Raw genomic sequence first — 20,366 nt, 5'->3', positions numbered from 1 at the left:
GGACGGTCAAGGAGCGCAGTTTCAGTCGTTGCGCGCCCATAGCGTCGACAGTCACCCATTGTGCGAAGAGACCGACTCGAAGAGTCTGTAAAGCCTTTGAAACCTGTGCTTCGGACGCTTTACACCATATCGTTCAACCGGAAAAGCGCGCGCGGGCATTAAAGACCGAGACCGCAGGTCGCAGGGCGCCAGTCACGCCCTCTCGACACTGTGTATGTATTCTCTCGAATTGGAAAGATCAATTCCGAATACCTGCACCTCCTCTTTGCGATACTTTCGTACCGAAGGTCTTGTGCTCTAGCTGTAGCGATGTGGCACCTCAAACTTCGACGATGGGCTATGATATCCTGCAATTTTGCAATCGTTTGCGTGATCAGACACATTGCCTTCGCACATTGGCCTAGCCCTCCGCGACGTCATATGGTGAAAAGTGAAAGTGAAGCAGCATGCGAGCGTTTGTATCAATAGGCACCCGCGCTTTGTCCGCTTTTTCGACTTCGGCTTGCACGACACCTTCTCCTACTACCTACTCTACGATCTTTATCTCTCGTTCATATACCTTCTCTACTCATCCTACCATTGTCGCAATGGCAATCGATCCCGCCACGCTTAGGCGTTATACCGGATGGTATAAAAATGACAAGACATCGCCCGAGCGCGTCGCGATTGCACTGGACGGCGCCACCATGAAGCTCCTTCGGTTCGATACCACTACTGGCGCGATTAAGACCAGTTCTACTCTGTCCTTGGACGCATCGACAATGCGCATAGGCGGCGACGCGGATATCCGAGCGCTTTGGCGTGTAGATCGCGAGTGCGTCTCGATCAGTTTCGCGATGCGCGGTGAAGAAGTTGGGAGCTTCTCTATCAAGGGGACTTCCTACTCCCGCCATGAGCCTGATAGGAAGAGTGCGCTCCTGGATCTGCCTGCTGAGCTTCGACAAGAAGTGTGGAGGTATGTTCTCGACGGGCCCGGTAGCTTGGTCATTTCGTCGCCACAAGACGGAAAGGTCGTCATCCAAGACGTTGCTGGCGAGCGCACGCCGTACAACCGCATAGCCGAGATCCACAAGGCCTTTGGCAACGAAGCCAAATTTCTCGAGCTCTCTCTGAAACATCTTCTCGCCAAACCTAGAGAGGGTTTATATCTCGTCAACATTCTCGAGCTCAGCGACTCGTGTCTCGACCGCAAACTCCGCAAGGTCACATACCAGACCAATTGGGGTCCTGACTTCCCACCTCGTCGAGAGGTCCTCCATGGCCTACTCATGTACGCGAAGAAGAACGAGCACGTAAAAATCAACATCGAGCTCAACAATTGGTACCTCAAGGATGCGAAACCATACATTATCCGGGAGAAGTTTGTTAGATTCGGTATCGGTCTGCGAAGAGCAATCCGAGGTATCAATGTAGGTACTTTTGAGGAGTCTGCCTGGATTGTACACAAGTGGAGGGGAGAGAAGAAGGTAGAGGAGTTGAATGCCTCTAATGTATCGTTCTGGCCAGCGCAAGAGGAGTTGACGGACATAGAGTGGAACAAGGTGAAGAGGGCAATCGGTGTCAAGAGCTTCAAGGGTATCATGTTAGGGTGCGGTGTAAGAGGGCCGCAGGACTTGGATGTCGTCGTTGAGCTGCTCAAAAGCTATTACCTTAAGGGTACATAGCGACCAAGAATGACTTCGACTTGTAGCGGCCTGGCTTGGTTTCCTCGTATAGTTGGAATATATCGTATGGCGTACCGTTGCTCGGCGAGGAGGCAGGTTTGCTGACGACAATGAGAGCTTCTGAATCTTTGATGGAGTGGCTATCATATACGCATCTCCAAGAGAATAGCGAAGATCGACGCCTTGCGGATCTGATACGGCGATGTTTCGTTTCCGCATGTGACATTTACATGCGATGCGCAGCCAACGTCGATACAATCCCAAGCTTCCATGACACGATACAAGCACACATGGTCCAGCAGCTTATCGGTATGATGTCGAAAATCCTTCCTGACGCGCGTGGCTTTCACGCCCTCGTCTGGGTGTGCTTTGTTGCTGGAGCAGCTTCGACTGATCGGAGTCAAAGGGACTTTTTCGTGCACCGCATGGAATCAATCTACGCACGTACGCAGTTTCGAAACATTCCTACTGAGATACAGGGCCTGCGAAATGTATGGGCGCACGGGTACGGAAAGCGCTGGACCCTCTGTGTTCCTCATTTGTCGAACGTGCTAGTCATGTAAGGCATATGCATAAGCATCTATGATCTTACATGCTACAAGTTCTTACTACGACGACGAACACACTACTGTATCTGCTGTAGGCTATCATGACTACCGGATAGCTCCAGAGCGTAGCGACTTGTACAGTATCTATGGTCAAAAGAGAACTCTCGACGACAGCTACGCGCGTGGAGAGCCGACATGAGAACAAGTATGCGCTACGATCCGACAATTAGGCTGTCAGCGCACAACGCTCGCGCTACAAAGCAATGTCACAACCGCGCAACCATGTTCACATGACAGAACAAGGCACCGTGGACTGTGAAGGCCTGAACCAATTGCAGCTCGCGTCGTGCGCACTCCAAAACGACATTGTGGGTCCACAGTCCGATACATCAACTCGGCGAATTGCCTGTGGTTTGTGATCTCATTCCTGTGCGTCGATTCCCACCAAGACTCCTTCCCTCCTAGATCCATCGCACATATCATCATCGGAAACATGGTGGTACTAAGTGAGGCTGGACCGGAGCAAATAGCAATGTAAGTCCCACACTCTACATGTAACGCCCCGAAGTCCTGGGCGACTAACAACTATCAGAGCCGCAATAAACCATTCCAACTCTCCTCTTTTCAAGCTCCCCGGTGAGCTTAGAAACCGTATCTATGAGTACGTCCTCGATAGCGATGTCACTTGGCACATTACCTGCCACAAAGACTATGCTTGGCGAAAAGTCTCACGTTATCACGACGATTGCAATTGTGTCCTATGTGGTGATCCGAAAGTCCGGGTTTTGGGGTTTACCCTACACCGAGTCTGTCGTCAGATACACCAAGAAACATGGTTACTCCCCTACGCGCTCAACACGTTCGAGGCGGACTATTATGGAGGCACGTCGATCGATGCTTTAGTGTGGTGGTTGCATCAACTGCCAGACCCCGCAAGATCCGCTATCCGCTCTCTCCGATTGAATGAAGGTCATTGCGGCGAGATCACGAACGATGTCCTTGAGACAAGGTTTCCCGTGTGGTGGACTGCGGGACACCCGCATAAAGAGCGTCGCGTTATGCGGATGCGCGGGCCTGTGCAGAATATGCGCATGGTAGATGGCGTGGGTGAGTTGTATGCTCTCTTACCGGGCCTTGAATGCATTCATCTCGTCCTTAATGTAAGCAAATTCGCGGTCAGTTGGAATAAGCCAGACGACGCGGCTGTTCGGCGCGCCAAAACTATGGCAATCGCACAGCTACGTCCTGAAGTCGAGAGGATGTTTGGGCGGCCGAAGGTTTACGTGAGTATGGACGTACATGTACTTGTCGGGCATGGCTGATGTTAGTAGCACATCACGTTTGTGACACATCGCGTGAAGCGATGGCGACCCTTATTCTTTGCTCAAAAGGGTCATGATACGAATGTCATCCACTTTCTAGGCATGTTCGTGCAGTACATCGTAGAGACGGGTGAAGTAAGTGAAGCGCAGCGGCGGGGTTCGCGACGAGATACCGCTTCGATGACAGCGACTGTACTTGTATCCCGAGGTGAGGACGGAAAGAGCAAAGGGCCTACGTCATCTCCTCGCCCGTTTGCTCCCTCGTCGCAGTCTCGCTTAGCTCTCGCACTGTCAATATCTTGTTGTGGTCGTCTCTCCAGCGTCTCTCTCGCCCTCAACCCCCGGACAACCCGCGACACTGCAAGATGGTCGTGCTTACCGACAGCTCACCCTGGAACAAGGCAATGTAAGTATTGAAGCCCACTACTATGCGTCATGATGATGGTACTAACAATGCACAGCGCCGCACGAAACCAACGCACCTCCCCGCTGCTCAAGCTACCCGATGAACTACGGAATCGGATCTACGGTTACGTACTCGGAAACCGAACGTGGGATGTCGGCTATTGCCATGAGAAGCGAGATTGTGAAGACAAAGTCTACGAGGTGTTCCGGTTATACGAGAATTTCCGACTATACGAGAAGTTCCGACTATACGAGGAGACCGAGCCAAACCACTATAGAACGAAGTCTTCCTTCGGCTCACCTTTGCTGGAAGTGTCGCGCCAGATACACTCAGAGGCATGGCTACTCTTCTTTTCACACAGTAAATTCGCGGCCAGACGCTCTATGTCATTCTTCTTGTGGTTGGAGTCACTGCCTGATGTTGCGCGGCTTGCGATATCCTCGGTCGACTTGGGCGACATAAGACTCCCTATACAAATTGAAGGCGACAGCATCGTTGTATCCGTATACGATGCCTTATACCCCCGCACGTCCTTTTCTCCCATCGATGTCCAGCAAAGACCAGCGAGCGACTCATCTTGGGATCACGACATCTTTGACTCCCTAGGTGATCTATATCGGAGGCTGCCCGGCCTGAAGAATCTTCACCTCACAGTCAATCTGGTACACGGTTCTCAGCTCGCGAGTCATCAGCTTCTCGACAGCCTATATATTGGAATCTCGGACGAAGAGGTCAAGGCTAATCTGCGCCTAGAGCTAGCGAAGATTTTCGCGCTCCCTGATGTACACGTCAACGCAGACTTGATTCTTCCCCAAATATAGTGCGAAGAGAAGGACTGGACCGCTCACAATACAAAGAGCGTTGCGAAGAACTGTAAATTACTGTAGATCTGAATCGAATGTATCACTCGCTCAACAGAGCGGACACTTCAACCCCATCCTCCCCATCATCTTCCCCACCTCCCCACCACCTTCCTCTCCAGCACTCTCCTTCTCCAAACAACTCCTATGCCACAAATGCCTACAAGCAAACAGCACAAGCCCCTGCCCCCTCTGCCCCTCCTCCTCCCCATCATCCAACACATCCGCCTGACTCGGTCTCTTCCCCTTCGCCTTCTTATTCCCCTCCCCCTCCCCACTCACAACCTCATCCCTAACCTTCCTCCTCCCCTCCTCCCTCTTCTCCCAAGCCTCCCACACACCCGGCCCCGCACCCGGCCCCCAAGCCCTCTTCTTACACCCCTCGCAGACCTGGCCGCGGGGTCTCCACCCGCGCTTCCGCAGCTCGGTGATCTCGTGGACGTGCTCGAAGGATTCTTTGTCGAGGAAGCGGTTTGCGAGGCTGAGGATGGTTTCTTCGAAGGTGTAGGCTGCGAAGATTTCTGAGAGGACGGAGCGCAGGTCCGAGAGCGAGGGCGAGTAGGTGTGTGTTGCGCGGGTGAGGAAGCAGCGGAGGATGCGGAGGAAGGAGGGGTTGGATTGGGCGCGGGATTGGGTGGGGCGGAGGGGTGGGCGGGTTGTGGTGTCTGGAGTTGAGTGAGATTGGGGGGTCTTTCGTGTGGGTGGGATGGTGGTGGATGTGAGGAGGGCGGAAAAGGTTAGTTGGATCGAGGAGCGGAGTGTGGATACGATGCGAGCTGTGTCGACGGTGTCGGCTGGGTCAACGCCCGTTGATGTGATGGAAGCGTCGTGGTCAGCAACGGCGCTGGATGTGTCTCTGATGAGTCGCACGGACGTGTCGACAAGCTCAAGCCATAATAGTTCGTCTGGCGCAAGATCCCCTTCACGAACCTCTCCGTATGCCGACTTCCGTCTGTCGATAGTTGACTCTGGTCGCGGCTCTTTGGATCGGGTCTGTCCTTGACATAACCATATGCCAACCTTGATGTACTTCTGAATGTCTTCGAGAAGATCGTGGACTGCTTCCTCGGTGTTGGCCACATCTGGCGTCTCTGAGGCGGCTTCGATGAGGCCGATCAAGGCAGTCTGAAGCGTACCAAGATGCTTCACAAGTCGATCCATGGCTCCCTGGACTAGGCCATCTCGTGCCATCAATATGACAGCACCGTCAATGACGCCGCTCTTTTCCAGCGCGGGCAGAACCGGATCCAGTCGAAGGTCGCTGGACTTCAACGAGCCGACGAAGTCTGCCACATGCGCGCTGTTGTAAGTACACATGAGCTGCACATAGTTCTCGATGAATCCAGCAGGTAGATTCTCATCCATAGTTGCGACGCTGCCTGTCGCAGCTTGCTCTGGTTCGATCAAAGCCTGTAGATAGCGGTATTGGGCATCGCTACCGGCTTCGATAGCGCAGAGAACTGGCTCCAGCAGATCGACCGCATATTGCTTCAGTGTCACCGCAGTTTGCGACGCGTCGATCGCAGCCAAGTCTACAGCGCGACTGACGATGATTGTCTTGACCTCGTTCAGCTGCTTCTTAGTAACACCTTTGCTTGGCCGAAAGATGTCAGCAATACACCCAAACACTGCCTCTTCGTCTTCTTCATCGTCAAGGTACGTTTCGAGCAGCTTAGCGTATTGGTGTGCGCTCCGGTACACGGACTTGAGCACGCGATGAAAGCCAGCCTTCTCGAACAGCGGCACAAGACTCTGTGGACTGGGTGGGTGGTAGATGGAGAGAAGATACTCGACTGAGAGCTGACAGTCTTCCTTGATCGTTTCCGTAGGGTAATCGCAGAGACCGATGAGGACTTGATGCAGCGACGTGCCTGGAAGCATTATATGTTGCGGGTATTTCGGTAGATTTCGCGCGACGAACATGTAGAAGTAGATGATGTCCTCCGGGTCGAAGTTGTCGGTATTCATGATCCCGAAAAGGTAGTTGATGATGGACTGGCGAGTGGGAGTGAGAGCGGACCCTTTGTGCGTGCCGTTAAGCTGGGCCCCGTTTGACGCATCTTGCTCGCCATTCAAGAAGCTGTCTTCAAAGGCCTCGTTCAACATGCTCATGAAGCTCGAAGCGTCAAAGTCCAAGACGAGCTGCAGATACGGAAATGGAGGCTCTGGGCTGCCGTCAGACTGTGTCAAGATGACATCGCCCGAGCCTGGAGGCCATTCCAGATTCTTACCCGAGAACAGGAACCGATACATGTCCTTCTTGGCACTATACGCTTTATCATCCTCCATGAACGCGCCGCCGGGGTATACTCGCCCAGTGAAGGTGTACGCCAGGTATGGGAAGATCTTCTTCGCGGCAGTGAGATATATGTTCTCTGTCTCATCCACATCAAAGTCTACAAGCTTGATGAGCTCTAGAATGTTGGTGAGTGGCGTGATGTAGTCGCCAATAGCTCTCGTCCACACGTAGATCAACGCGTCGTACAATACGTATTGCTGACAGAGCATGGTGACTTGGTTGAGGTCCATCGTATCGGTGCTGAGCCGACAGATCATCTCTTCGAGCTGGGCGGAGCGATTGGCTGAGGCATAGAACGTGATGAGGTCCTTCAGGACGTTCGGTGGCACTGAGGTGATCTCGTCGTCTTGTATGTATGGCTCGAGGGTCTCAAAGAAAGCCTTCTCTGCTGACGCCTCTTCGTAGGTATCGTAAACGTCTTCGAACAAGAAGTCATATTCCTCCATGCATAGCAAACCTGTGAAGACCGCCTCAGCAAGCTCTTTCGCTCGACGCTCCTGCGCATCGCGATCGAGGTCGTCCTGTCTTGAGAAGGAATACTTCAATGAGGCCGTAATCATCTCGAGCAGCTTTGGCTGTACAAGCGCATGGCGTGCTTTGTCATCGTCGGGCAGTCCGACGGTGAGCTTGTCCGCATCCCCGAGGTAGTACGAAGTCGCGAGACCGATAGCGGCAATGTAGTCGCCATCCTCCATCAAGGCCAGCAGGCGGTCAGCCCAGTTTGAGAGAGTGCCGATGGAGCAGTCGTTGAAACCCAGGAGGAACAGCCGACCCTTGTACGCCCGGAAACTCATGTAGAAGGCATCTGCCACGACACCATGTAACGACGCATCGTCTTCATTAAGCTGCTCAACGACCGGCTTGAGCTGTCGTGAGAAAAGGTCCGAGTGGTAGATGTGCTTCTGCAGCAAATCGAATGAGTCTGTCACGCGGAGGGTGTTGTCTTCCAAGATCATGAGGCGCTGACTGATGGTAAGCACGCTGAGAACTGATCGACTCAGCCACTGAACAGCAACAATAGCTTCTTCTGCCTTCCAGCGACTCCGAGGTCTGAAGCGAAGCTCGACGGGCTTTTCTCTTTCCGACGGGGGTGGTAGGATAGAGTCTACTTCCAGTATGGTCAGGACGTTAGACCAACAGTACACGAGCTTGGTTTTGGAGATTGCATTGTCGGACCCATCGGAGGAGCTCTTCAGCTTGACAGCCGGAAACCAAGACAAACACCCGCTCAACGCGCTGTGCGCTTCCACATCCTTGGGTCGGGGCGCTTTGTGCTGGGTCTGTGCAACCGGAGTAGTCGAGACAATGACTAACAGATAGGGTGTTAGCAGTGCGGTCAGACCCATATTGTCGGTTGGCTGCTCAACGTTGCCTAAGGGCAGGGGTGCGAAGGCCAGCACTGAACTTGGTTTCCGAGGTTTCTCCAGTGACTTTGCCGACAATGGATATCGCCCCAAGATCCGCGTCGTCTTGACCGTCCGCGCGATCGCCCCCAGCCCACGTGTCGCGAGATGGGAGAAGGCCATGCCTGCGTCATCTGCGGAGACGAGCGCTGTGCGCCGGGTGCCGAGGAAACCCAGATGCAGAATGGCTACGCCCGAAACATGGCCATCTGACTTGTTGTCCTCCAGAGACGCCCTTTCCAGAGGCGGGATGTGCAAGAATGGCTTGGCCGGCTTCGCCAACTCCCATGTGAAGATGTGACCTGTCGCATGCCCCCCTGCAATGGCCGAGTGATCAGCAGCGATGGCTAGCGAAGTGATGGCACCGCATTCGACAGCCTTGGTACCCGGGCCGATAATGGACTTGAGGACCTGCTGGTAGTCGAAGATGAGGATGAAGCCTTTCGACGTTCCTATCGCCAACGAGACGGTCACATGTAAGCATGTGGGCCGGCCGAAGTTGCGCTTGCCAATCTCAGAGAAAACTTGTCCGGTGATCTTCTTTAACTTCGTCCATCGCACGACCTCCCATGGTGCCTGAGGCGTCTCGGATCCGTCATCAGAAAGTTGTTGGAAGACGAGATTGCTCGATACGGAGGATTGCCGCGAGTGCGGCGATAGGAAGGCAGGTGACTGGCCGCGCGGTGTTGGTCCAGGCGATGGAGATAGGCGGGAGGAGAAGCGGCGTTCGAATGGCTGCAGCGATGTCGGTCTATGAGGACGCAGCGAGTTGTGCGACACGGGCACGCTGCTCGTGGGTGAGGATATACCGGAACCCTGTCTTGGTCAGAGGATTCCCATGGTGATTCGCCATGCTGCATACCTGAATCGAGGGGGTATCGTCGGGTATGTCCGTCGAGGCAGGGCTGTCTGCCACCTCTATAGTCGGTCGTATGGACAGCACCGATGCTGAATCATGCGTCTCTTCCTGAGGGCTTCTCCGCCGTGTCCTGGCAAACGTCAAGCCCTCGATGCCGTTGTCTACCGACTGCACATCTTCGCTGTCGTCTTCGTCCACGCTTCTCCGGTCGGTCGCGCTTTCCCCAGAATCATCTTGTTGTGCATCAAAAGCGCCCACCGCGCCTTCCCTGGCGTCTATGTCGTCTCCATGGTCGTTGTGAGCGCTGGAGTGGCTCTCTTCCGAATCTGAGCTCATCAGGCTCGTTCTGCGCAGGGCATTGCTTCAGGCGCACATCTGATAGCTGTGGGTAGTTGCGCGATGTCTAGTATCTTTCTCTTGGAGGTTGTGATTCGTGGGTGTAGTCGACTCGGCGCGGGGGTTTCGGTGATGGTCTGCGGTACGGGTCGGTGCTGCCTACGCGAAGGCGAGTTAGGCGTGCGTCCGGGCGGATAGCGCGGCAACCGAGGACGTATGCGACGGGCGTGTACGTCAGTTGAGAGGGTGAAAGGCGCCCACGAGGGTTGGCATGGGCTGGCAAGGATGGCGCGTCTCCGGAGCTCATGGCGCAGTTCGCAGATCGCCGCATGTGCCGCGCCGTTGGTGAAGGTCCAAGCTTCAAGCTCCAAAGAACGTCACTCGACGCGCAGTCAGGTACACCTTCCATTCACACCCCACAACCCACGATGCCTTCAATAGGACCCACCATGCCGCCGCACCTCTCCAAGCGCAGTCGCGACGACGACGATGATCGCGCATCGAGTCCAGAGTCCGGCGACAAGCGCAGACGAGTCATCGGCCCAGCACCTCCACCTTCCGCATCCTCACCTCCGCGCACAGCTGGGCCTTCACTACCACCACACGCGACGTCACGATCCAGTAGTGTCGACAGCGACGTCGGTCCTGCGCCTCCGCCATCCGCGAAGCCTGCGCGCATAGTCGGGCCTGCTCCACCGCCAGCGCCTCTCGATGAGCGGCCGCCCAACCCCCCAGACAGCGACTCCGACAGCAGCGACGATGACTTTGGGCCCGCGCCGCCACCAGCTGGTGGAGCGTCTTCAGGCTTCGACAACGCCATGGGGAAATCGGCATTCGACACGGAACCGCAATTCACCGATGCGCCGAAGAAGGCACAGCGCGACGAATGGATGACACTGCCCCCGACGCAGGACGACCTCGCCGCTAGAATGGACCCTACCAAGATGCGCGCACGCAAGTTCAATACAGGCAAGGGCGCAGGAGGCACTGGAGGCATGAGCAGCGCATGGACCGAGACACCAGAGCAAAAGCTCAAGCGGTTGCAAGACGAGGCCTTGGGCATAACCGCGCCCACCAATTCTGCGCCTGCCACTTCGGAGTCAAAGCGGAACAAGGAGGAGGAGAGGAGGGCACGCAAGATGCGCGAGAAGATTGATGCCACACGCGGCAAGAGTCTGGTCGAGCAACATCAAGACAAGGGCACGGGCAAGGAGAAGGAGGACGATCCCAGCAAGCGAGCATTCGACTACGAGAAGGACATGGCTGTGAGCGGCTCGCTCAATCACAAGCAAAAGCGCGAGATGCTCAGCAAATCAAAGGGTTTTGGGGATCGCTTCTCGAGCGGCAACTTCCTGTAACCGCGAAACGTAGACGTATGCACGACACAACTGGATCAAGTGTGGCTTCCGTTCCTGTCAAGGAGTTGTGTGACGGGAGCTCTTTCCATGCCCAATATGCACCACCACGTACCGATTGGGCGAGGATCTCCAGGCGCTACCAGCTGATTGGCTCCGTATACGCGGATGACGGAACTCGTCGCCGGCCTAAGTTATCCGCAGCGCGCCTTGACTCACATCACGCCTTCCGCTTCCAACGGCACGCTATGATATACCGAATCATGCCATAAGCGGAATGGACTCGAGATAGTGCAGATGAATCATTCTGACCAAGAGTACGTGTGGCTCACCTAGTGAAGAGCTTCCACGCTGCCTATAAACCGGTGTATCGTAGTAACATATATAGCGAGCGACCTGCGAATGCATACAGTATAGAATCCCATCCACATTATGGCTTACAGGACTCCCGAATTCGAGAAGCTAGTGCTAGAGAAGATCAGCGAGTTCCACGTGCCTGGTCTGTCGCTGGCGGTTGTACAAGGCGAGGACATCCACTCCAAGGTATCTAGGCCTCTCCACAAGAACTACTGCGGAGCACTCACATCCCTCAGGCGTATGGCTATTCGGAACTACCCGACACCCAAGCGACTACAGACACCCTGTTCGACCTCGCAAGCACTTCCAAGTGTACCACTGCGGCAGCCGTGGCTATTCTCGTAGACGATGAGAAGTACCCAGACGTACAATGGACAACACCCGTGTCAAAGATCCTTCCCGATGACTTCGTTCTTCCCGACCCATATCTCACCGAGCAAGTCACCATTGAAGATATCTTGAGTCACCGGAGTGGCATCGCAACTCATGACGAGTCCTACCTCAGCGCGCGCGCCAAACACCCCGACAATGCGAAGTCCTTGACGCGCAATCTGCGCAACCTCGAATTCGTCAAACCACTTCGTACCGAGCACATCTACTGCAACATCATGTTCAGTGTCGCTGTGCATCTCATCGAAACTGTGACTGGTATGGCCTACACCGACTTCATCCGGACCAAGCTCTGGAAGCCACTTGGCATGACCAATACATTCCACGACGTACCTGATATCCACGCCCACAGCGACACCGATCGACGCGCAAGGCCGTACTACTGGAACAGCGAATCCGAGTCTTACGTCGCACTCCCTCACTACCCTACTGCCCCCGAAGGTCACGGCGCGGGCTGCATCTTCAGCAGCGCAGGCGACTACGCGAAATACATCCGCGCGCTCATCAAACGTGACCCCATCCTATCCGAGGATAGCCACAAAGCGCTCGCCACGCCTCGAAGCTTCGATCTCCTCGGCGACGAGAAATGGGCCATACCCTACAAGAGCGACGAACTTTACACCCTCGGCCTATCCCGCACGAGCTATCGCGGCCACACGGTCATCGGCCACTACGGCTCAGTGCCTGGCTTCAAAGCGATGATCTGCTTCCTCCCCAAGTTCGACTGGGGCCTCGTCATCTTCGGGAACTCAGATACCGCCATGTACGTCAATGACATCCTGAAGTTCACATTACTGGATGATGTTCTCGGCGTACGCGACGAAAACCGCGTCGATTGGAGCGCTTTCTTCAAGAACTTCCAGGCCATGGACGATGCCGAGGAGGCGGAAAAGCCAGAGTGGGCGAAGGTGGACGAAGCGCAACCGCTGGAGGTTCCTCTTGACGCAATAGTCGGTAGCTACCACAACGTTGGATACAAGAGCCTGGTCATCGAGATGAAGGACGGCAGGCTTGTTGCGGATTGCACAGATCGATGCTTCCCGTACATGCTCACGTTCGCACACCTTAGCGGTAATACATTCGCGGTGGAGATGCACGGCGTGTGGGAGGGAAAGCTGTACAGTACCATTCGAGGCGAGATTCGGATAGAGACCGGGAAGGTTGTCGCGGTCGGTGTGGGCCTCGAGAGCGACGTGAAGGTCGGTCTTATCTGGTTCGATCGTGTGATCTAGCCTGTGGGCGACATGGTTACACGGGCGTAACTACCCCTCGTCAGGCGAACCGCGTCTCGCGGTCTATTGGATAGCATTCGTACAAGGCTGAAACGCACTTTAGTGACCTTGAATCTCACGTCAGACATGACGTATGTGCTCAATCCACTCCCTCTACTCTCGTACTTCACTGCGGCTTTGGAACAACTCACAACTGCTATGGCGGACGACCGTACTATCGCACTTAAGACGCAGATTTGCAACGCAGCAGTCGGCCAGCAGCAGTTGCGACCGATATTCACATCCTTGAACGGAGACAATTCATGGCTTCTTTCCTTCCCACGACCCGTAGAAGAGCGGATTACCAGCGGGAAAGCGTACTACCACATCGTACATGACCCATGGTTCAACGGTGCTGTCAATCTATTGGGGATATGGCTAGCAAGCTTCAGCCTGTCGTCTCCACCCGCCGTCAACAACGGAAGCGATGTAGAAGGCATTGCGCGCGACGTCGAAGCTGCAGCCGCAGACGCCGGGATCCTTCCTACCACAGCACCCATCACTCAAGATGCTTCACCGATCGATGCGATCTTCGTCCGCTTCCACTACGACGACCACCTGCACAAGCCGACACTGCTGACTTTCGCGTCAAGCATACCCGTGTTCGCGACAACAGAAGCGAGCGCGATCATTCGCCGCTGGAACCACTTCGACAACATCATCACCACCCAAGACCTGGAGCCGGGTCTCTTCGACGGCGACTGGACATCGCTGCATCCAGGCAGCCCATTACCAACCTGGCTAACCGTCTTCCGAGCCCGCGGCCACCACGAGCTTAACTTCGCCAGCGCAATCATTTACACGCCTTCACCGGACGTACACGAAGCGGTATTGTACTCCCCGCACGGCATGCGCACTTCTCAGGAGTCTCTGCAGACTCTTTTGCGAAGATCGTCGCCGGACTTCAAGGTGCTTGCTCTGCTTCACGGTCTCAAAGAGAGCTGGACGTTCAACTGGCAGACCACGTTCGGCGTTGCGACTGGGTTGGAGTTGCAAAGGCAGACGGACGCGAAGTACTGGATTGCGACACACAACTCGCCGCTGAGGTATCGAGGGCTGCTGTGGATGATTGTTACGGATATCTCCCGAACGCTGGAGTGGGCGCTAGGCAAAGAGAACGCATCGGATTTAGAACAAAAGGAAGTCAATGTCGTGGGCGTAGAGAACGGCGGATTCTTCGTGCTAAAGTAGCTCCCCGAACGCACTATCAAGATCGCGCTGCTATCCTCTGCCTCTTTCGTATCTAGCGCGGTAGTGTGTAAACTGTTTACTATGTGTTATTCAGCGCGTCGTTGTCGTCACGGCCCGGCTCCTCGTACCGCCCACTACTAACATTAGCTACGACTTCTCCTGCCCTTACTTTCCTTATTTCTTCGTCGCGACATACTTCTTAGTTACTCTTGCGCTCTAAACTAACCTCGTAATCTACTCTAGTAACGTTATCTACTCTATAACAACCTATAGCAGCTCGTCTATAAGCACCTTAGTAGCTACGTTACTACGTCTAACTCTAGTTCTATCTTCTTTCTTTTCTTTATTATTCTCTATAATAATTCTCTACTTTAACTCTACTACTATAGCTAGTAGAAACGCAACCTATAATAATATAACATTACTATATTACTAACGCAGCTTTCTCTATTAGAGTTAACTCTATTATATATAAAGTAATATTATATATAATACTAGAGTACTCTATTACTTTATTATAGCTTTTAGAGCTATAGCTTTTTATATTTTACTATAAAGTATATAGATTTTATTTTAAGTTTAATTAGTTTTTTTCTTAGTCTATCTATTAAACTATATATTATTTAAATTATAAGATATTCTACTTATACTAATATTACTAAAAATACTTATAGCTTTTTTTACTTTATACTAAGAATAATATATTTTATATTCTTATAAAGATTAACTAGTAGTATAAAGCTATACTTTTTATACTAAAGCTATTATTTTACTATTAGATTTATATTATCTTTATATATATAAGCTACTTTCTCTTTTTATATCTACTAAGTTTTAATCTAAAATTAAGTATTATAGTATAATAAGATATTAGATAGAGATAGAAAATATTTAATCTATATATATTTATAAAATGTAATCTATAGTAGATTATCTTAGATAATCTACTAACCTTAGTAATCTATAAAACTAGCTAGTAATCTACAAAACTTTTATTATAATATAATAGCTAAGTAGTAAAAGTATCTAACTAAAAGAAAATATAACCTAATCTTCTATTAGAGTTAACTCTATTACGTGTAAGCTAATATTATATATAAGCTAACGCTACGTATAAGCTAATATTATATATAAGCTAATACTATATATAAGCTAATACTATATATAAGCTAATACTACGTATAAGCTAATACTATATATAAGATAATATTATATATAAGGTAACGTTGCGTATAATAGTAGAATACTCTATAACTCTATTATAGCTTCTAGAGCTATAGCTTTTTATATTATATAGTATAAAGTATATAGGTTTTATCTTAAGTCTAATATATTCTTCTTTCTTAGTCTACTTATTAAACTACGCCTTATCTATATTATAATATAAACTAGTAACGCTAATATTAGTATAAATTCTACTCTCTTATAGATACTTAGGTATTAGAAATAATACTCTATACTTATAGCTCTCTTTACTCTACACTAAAAATAATATATTCTATAAATCTATAAAGATTAAGTAGTAGCGCAAAAGTATATTATTCTTAGTAGTACTATTATCTTACTACTAGATCTATATTATCTTTACGTATATAAGCTACCTTCTCTTTCTTATATCTACTAAGTATTAATCTAGAATTAAGTATATTTTATAACCTTCTACTAGCTTCTTTAAATAGAATATATAGTATAGATTACTATTTAGAGTAGTAAGAGCTAATAATTAGAAGAGGTAATAAATACGTAATTCTCTTAGCGCGTTTTTAACAACTACTTATTCTAGCTTATAGTCTTAAATTACGCTAAATAGCTACTTAGTAAATATATTACTAATATAGCTAATTATTAAAGTGCTATAATATATATATAGAATAAGGTATATATACTATTTTACTAGTATAAGTCTAAGACTTACTATAGTACGTTTTAGTAATTTAAACCTAGATAAAGCTACTCTTAGATCTCTTAATAGTTATTAGCTAGAACTAATACTTATAGTAGTAGAATATACTCTATATATATAAAACTAAGATACGCGTATACACTAAAGTTATATTAATTAATAGCTACTAGTAATAATAGCTAAACTTAAAAGTACTATAGAAAATTCTAAAACTTAATTTAAAAGTTAGGCTAAGTTAATACTACTACTATTATAGTTTATAAAAGAAAGTCTACTATAAAAGCTATATTATCTATTAAAGTAGAAGCTTTCTCTCTACTATCTACGTAACTCTTATAACTCTACTTCTAAGAAGTTAAATTTACTAAAGTAATAATAATTTATAAAGTTCTATTCTTTCTAAAAGAAATAAAGAACTTTACGTAATATATACTATACTACTAGAGGTAAGATAGATAATAGATTATTCTATTTCTACACTTATAAGGCTCTCTAGTTAGTTCTTATACTATAGACTAGCTCTTAACGCTTCTAGAATCTATAATCTACGTAGACTTAATAGAGCTAAGTTATATTATCTCTATTAACTATATTAGATACTACGTATAGAAGTATAAGACTACTTTATCTATAGACTTAATATTAAAAAGCTTATCTAATATAATATTCTTATACTAAAAGTTATCTAATAACTAAATAGCGTATATACCTAGTAAGAAGAATAACTTAGGCGTAGAGAAATACCTCTTAGAGTACTTTAGTAAAGTATTTAGATATTATTATTATAGACGTAGAAGAGGTAAGATATTCTTTTTATAGAGGTATTTATTAAGGTAGATATAAGCTAGCTTATACGCTAGTAGGCTTAGTAGTATTAAAAGTATATAATAATATAGTAGAGAGTTATTATCTTAAGTAAGATTAATATAAACTACGTACTACGTTTTATTAAAAGTCTTTAGTAGAAAAGCGCTTACTCTAGTTATATTTTTAAAAGTAGTTAGTAGATATAATATAAAGTCTAATACTTACTATATTTATAATAGCGTATATTCTTCTTATAATATAGGTATATAATATTTACTATAGTATATAGATTAGCTATCTATTTTAGTGTACGTAGTATACTACTACACTTCTCTTACTACTTATACGCTATAGTAGTATAGAGGTTAGTTCTTAATTATACTATACACTATACGCTAAAGCGCTACTTTTACTATATATAGGCTATATTATATAAGCGCTCTACGTATATACGCTAATAGTACGTAGATACTATACTTATAATTTTCTACTATTCTATTTCTACTACTTTCTAACTTATATAGTTACTACTTAGTTATAAATATTATTTCTACTTCTAGAGCTATAACGTTATAGAAGAGTCTATACCTATAAGTTTAGTAGTAAACTATAGAGTTACTTTTCTATAAGAAGCTACTATATAAAAATTAGATAGATATACCTCTATCTATCTAGTAGTATAGTAGCTAGTAACTATAGCTACTTAGTAATAAGTAGTTTTTTATACGCTAAACTAAGCTACTACTTAACTAGTATCTATTAAAGACTTAGTACGTTATCTCTAGAGAAGAGCTATTAGCGTTAGTAGTATTATTATTATTAGATATATTTAATTCTTAAAGTATACTTAAATATTAGTTATATTATATTAGTTTCTTTTAATAGTTATAAGATATTTATATTCTAATACTTAACTATACTAGATTAGTATAAAAATATAAAAGGTATACTAGATTACTAATATCTAGATAGTTACTAATGTATATAAGCTACAGCTCTATCTAGTAAGAAAGAAAACTAATAAGATAAAATATACTATAAGAAAGAAGTAAGTATTATATAGGTATTAGAGAGTATAAAGATATATTACTATAAGAACGTAAAGTAATTAGTATAAGTAAAAAAGTATATAGACATTAGTTTAGTAGAAAAGAGTTCTATTATAGAGAGATTCTATTATCTAAAGTATTATATAAAAGTTTATTACTAAAAAGCATAAGTAAAAGATAAGATAGTAGATAATAAGATAATTCTAAAAAGCTCTTATTAAAAGACGTTCTCTCTCTAGGTAATTCTTAGGTTATTAAAGATCTAATTTATATAAGAATACCTTATACACTAGTATAAACCTTCTCTTTCTAGTAGTATAGTTCTATTATACTATCTAGAACGTGTTACTTACTTATAGTATAAAGAAAAGATAAAGAAAAAATATATAAAAGAAAGTAAAAAGTAAAATAAATAATTAAGTAGAGATATTAGTAGTGCACTACTATAGTGTAGATAGTAGGTAGATTTTAGATAAAATAAGAAGCTTACCTAAAATCTAAGTACTAGTAACGTTATTAGTATATCTAGTCTACTTTACGTTTTATTTACTATAACGTAGTTTAGATAAGCTAGTAGTAGAAGCTAATAAAGCTAGTGTTAGTATCTTAAACTAAGAAGAAAGTAGTAGAACTAGTAGTAGTAATGTTATTAGAGAGCGTAAGAAGCTAGAGAGTAATAATAGACTAGACGCTAAACTACTAGCGTAAGCCTAAGAAGTCTTAAATAAAAAGAAAAAAGTAAGTATAGTGTTAAGGTTAGCAGCGTTATAGAAGTAGTAGTAAATATCTAGTTCTATATTAATCTTATTAATAAAACGTCTAATAGTATCTCTTATACTATAATTATAATTCTAAATATACTACTATCTCTTATAAGAAGAAGGTATACCTTTATTAGTAAAGAAAAAAACGTCTAGATATTTACTATTAGCGCTCTTAGTAAAGGTAGCCTTTTTAAGCTTCTTAACTACTAGCTATAGTATCTTAATCTTTCTAATAATATACTTATACTCTTTCTAGATATACTTTAGAATACTATTTTTATTCTTACTAAGAAGCTTATAGATCTTCTTACGTATAAGAGAGTTATTCTAGAAGACTTGCGTAAGAATAGCTTTCTAGATCTAAAAGAAGAAGTTAATATATATATCTACTAGAAATGTCTACTTAATACTACTATACTTATTATAATATCTAGATAGTGTTATAAAAAGAGCTGTAAGATTATAATAAGCTTTTAAAATCTTATTATACGTTTCTATAGCTAGAACCTCTATAACGCTCTAGCGTACTATAATATACTATAGAAGAATTATTTAATAGATCTTAGATACTAGTTCTATAGAGCTATAGAGTATTATAAAGTAGATAATATAAATATCTTCTTCTCTATAAATAAACTTCTTCTACTTTACACCTAGCACTATTACTTATACTTTTTATATCTAATTAATATTATTATACTATTCTTTAATAAAGCTAGTAGAATTCTTCTTAGTAGTCTTACGCTATTATAAGTACAGCTCTATATATTAATAGAAGCTCTCTAAAACCTCTATATAGTTTTAAGAGTTTTTATTATTAATTAAGACTAATTCTTAGATTATATCTATACTTTAACCTTAAGTGTAAGTAAATACTAGATTAAGATTAATATAGTAGAAGAACGTCTTATTACCTAGTATAGTGTACTTAGCGTAGTAAGAGTAGAAAACTATAGTATATTCTTTATAAAGTACTAAGTAGAGTATCTAGTAATAAAGATTAGTATAGATAGCTTATTAAATAAGAGAATAGTATATAATATAAAGCTAGCTAAAGTTCTTATTACTATTAATATATTAGAGATAGTAATAGTATATCTTAAAAAATTCTTTAATAATCTTCTTAAGTTCTTTATTATTAAAGAATAGCTACTTAAAGTTCTCTATAGTAATATTACTCTTCTACTTAAAGTCTTCTACTAGCTTACTCTAATCTATCTTTTTACTAACTACCTTTTAGAAAGAAATTAGGTATAGATTATAAGCTATCTAAGAATAAAAGTAATAGCTAAGAAAGTTAGAGTCTTATTTACTAAGCTTATATTACTTAATAAAGAGAATAGATATAACTAAGTAGGTTTAGAGTTTATACTACTTATCTTAAAAAAGATATAAAAGAAAAAGAATATTATTTATAGCTTTTATATTTATAGCTTACTTAAAAAGATTTATATAAGTAGCTATTACTTATATATAAGTCTAATAGATATAAGTACTATTATCTAATAAGCTATTAGAGTAGTAACTAATATAGACTTCTTAATACTACGCTTAGATAACTTTAATACGTTTGTAATTATTA

General features: G+C 45.7%; 6 protein-coding genes across 6 annotated transcripts; 5 read left to right on the top strand and 1 right to left on the bottom strand.

Moving 5' to 3' along the window:
* Window positions 1–587: 587 nt before the first annotated feature.
* J4E85_009172 (uncharacterized protein) lies at window positions 588–1,664 on the top strand (the record flags this gene model as incomplete). The annotated part of the gene is made up of 1 exon (XM_051473396.1): window positions 588–1,664. The coding sequence occupies one exon, from the start codon at window positions 588–590 to the stop codon at window positions 1,662–1,664; it is 1,077 nt and encodes a 358-aa protein (XP_051322601.1).
* A 2,235-nt stretch (window positions 1,665–3,899) lies between these two features.
* J4E85_009171 (uncharacterized protein) lies at window positions 3,900–4,761 on the top strand (the record flags this gene model as incomplete). Its single annotated transcript, XM_051473395.1, has 2 exons — window positions 3,900–3,940; window positions 3,996–4,761. 2 exons carry the CDS (start codon window positions 3,900–3,902, stop codon window positions 4,759–4,761), a joined length of 807 nt encoding a protein of 268 aa, XP_051322600.1.
* Window positions 4,762–4,851: 90 nt separating this feature from the next.
* On the bottom strand, window positions 4,852–9,697 carry J4E85_009170 (uncharacterized protein; the record flags this gene model as incomplete). The annotated part of the gene is made up of 2 exons (XM_051473394.1): window positions 4,852–9,318; window positions 9,365–9,697. 2 exons carry the CDS (start codon window positions 9,695–9,697, stop codon window positions 4,852–4,854), a joined length of 4,800 nt encoding a protein of 1,599 aa, XP_051322599.1.
* Window positions 9,698–10,125: 428 nt separating this feature from the next.
* On the top strand, window positions 10,126–11,055 carry J4E85_009169 (uncharacterized protein; the record flags this gene model as incomplete). The annotated part of the gene is made up of 1 exon (XM_051473393.1): window positions 10,126–11,055. The coding sequence occupies one exon, from the start codon at window positions 10,126–10,128 to the stop codon at window positions 11,053–11,055; it is 930 nt and encodes a 309-aa protein (XP_051322598.1).
* A 429-nt stretch (window positions 11,056–11,484) lies between these two features.
* Window positions 11,485–13,031, top strand: J4E85_009168 (uncharacterized protein; the record flags this gene model as incomplete). Its single annotated transcript, XM_051473392.1, has 2 exons — window positions 11,485–11,595; window positions 11,646–13,031. The coding sequence occupies 2 exons, from the start codon at window positions 11,485–11,487 to the stop codon at window positions 13,029–13,031; spliced, it is 1,497 nt and encodes a 498-aa protein (XP_051322597.1).
* Window positions 13,032–13,157: 126 nt separating this feature from the next.
* On the top strand, window positions 13,158–14,261 carry J4E85_009167 (uncharacterized protein; the record flags this gene model as incomplete). Its single annotated transcript, XM_051473391.1, has 2 exons — window positions 13,158–13,898; window positions 13,947–14,261. 2 exons carry the CDS (start codon window positions 13,158–13,160, stop codon window positions 14,259–14,261), a joined length of 1,056 nt encoding a protein of 351 aa, XP_051322596.1.
* Between the last annotated feature and the right edge of the window lie 6,105 nt (window positions 14,262–20,366).

The sequence above is a fragment of the Alternaria conjuncta genome (assembly GCF_024043145.1).
Source record: "Alternaria conjuncta strain BMP 0040 chromosome Unknown scaffold_16, whole genome shotgun sequence".
Taxonomy (NCBI): domain Eukaryota; kingdom Fungi; phylum Ascomycota; class Dothideomycetes; order Pleosporales; family Pleosporaceae; genus Alternaria; species Alternaria conjuncta.
This window is presented reverse-complemented; position numbering and strand designations above follow the sequence as displayed.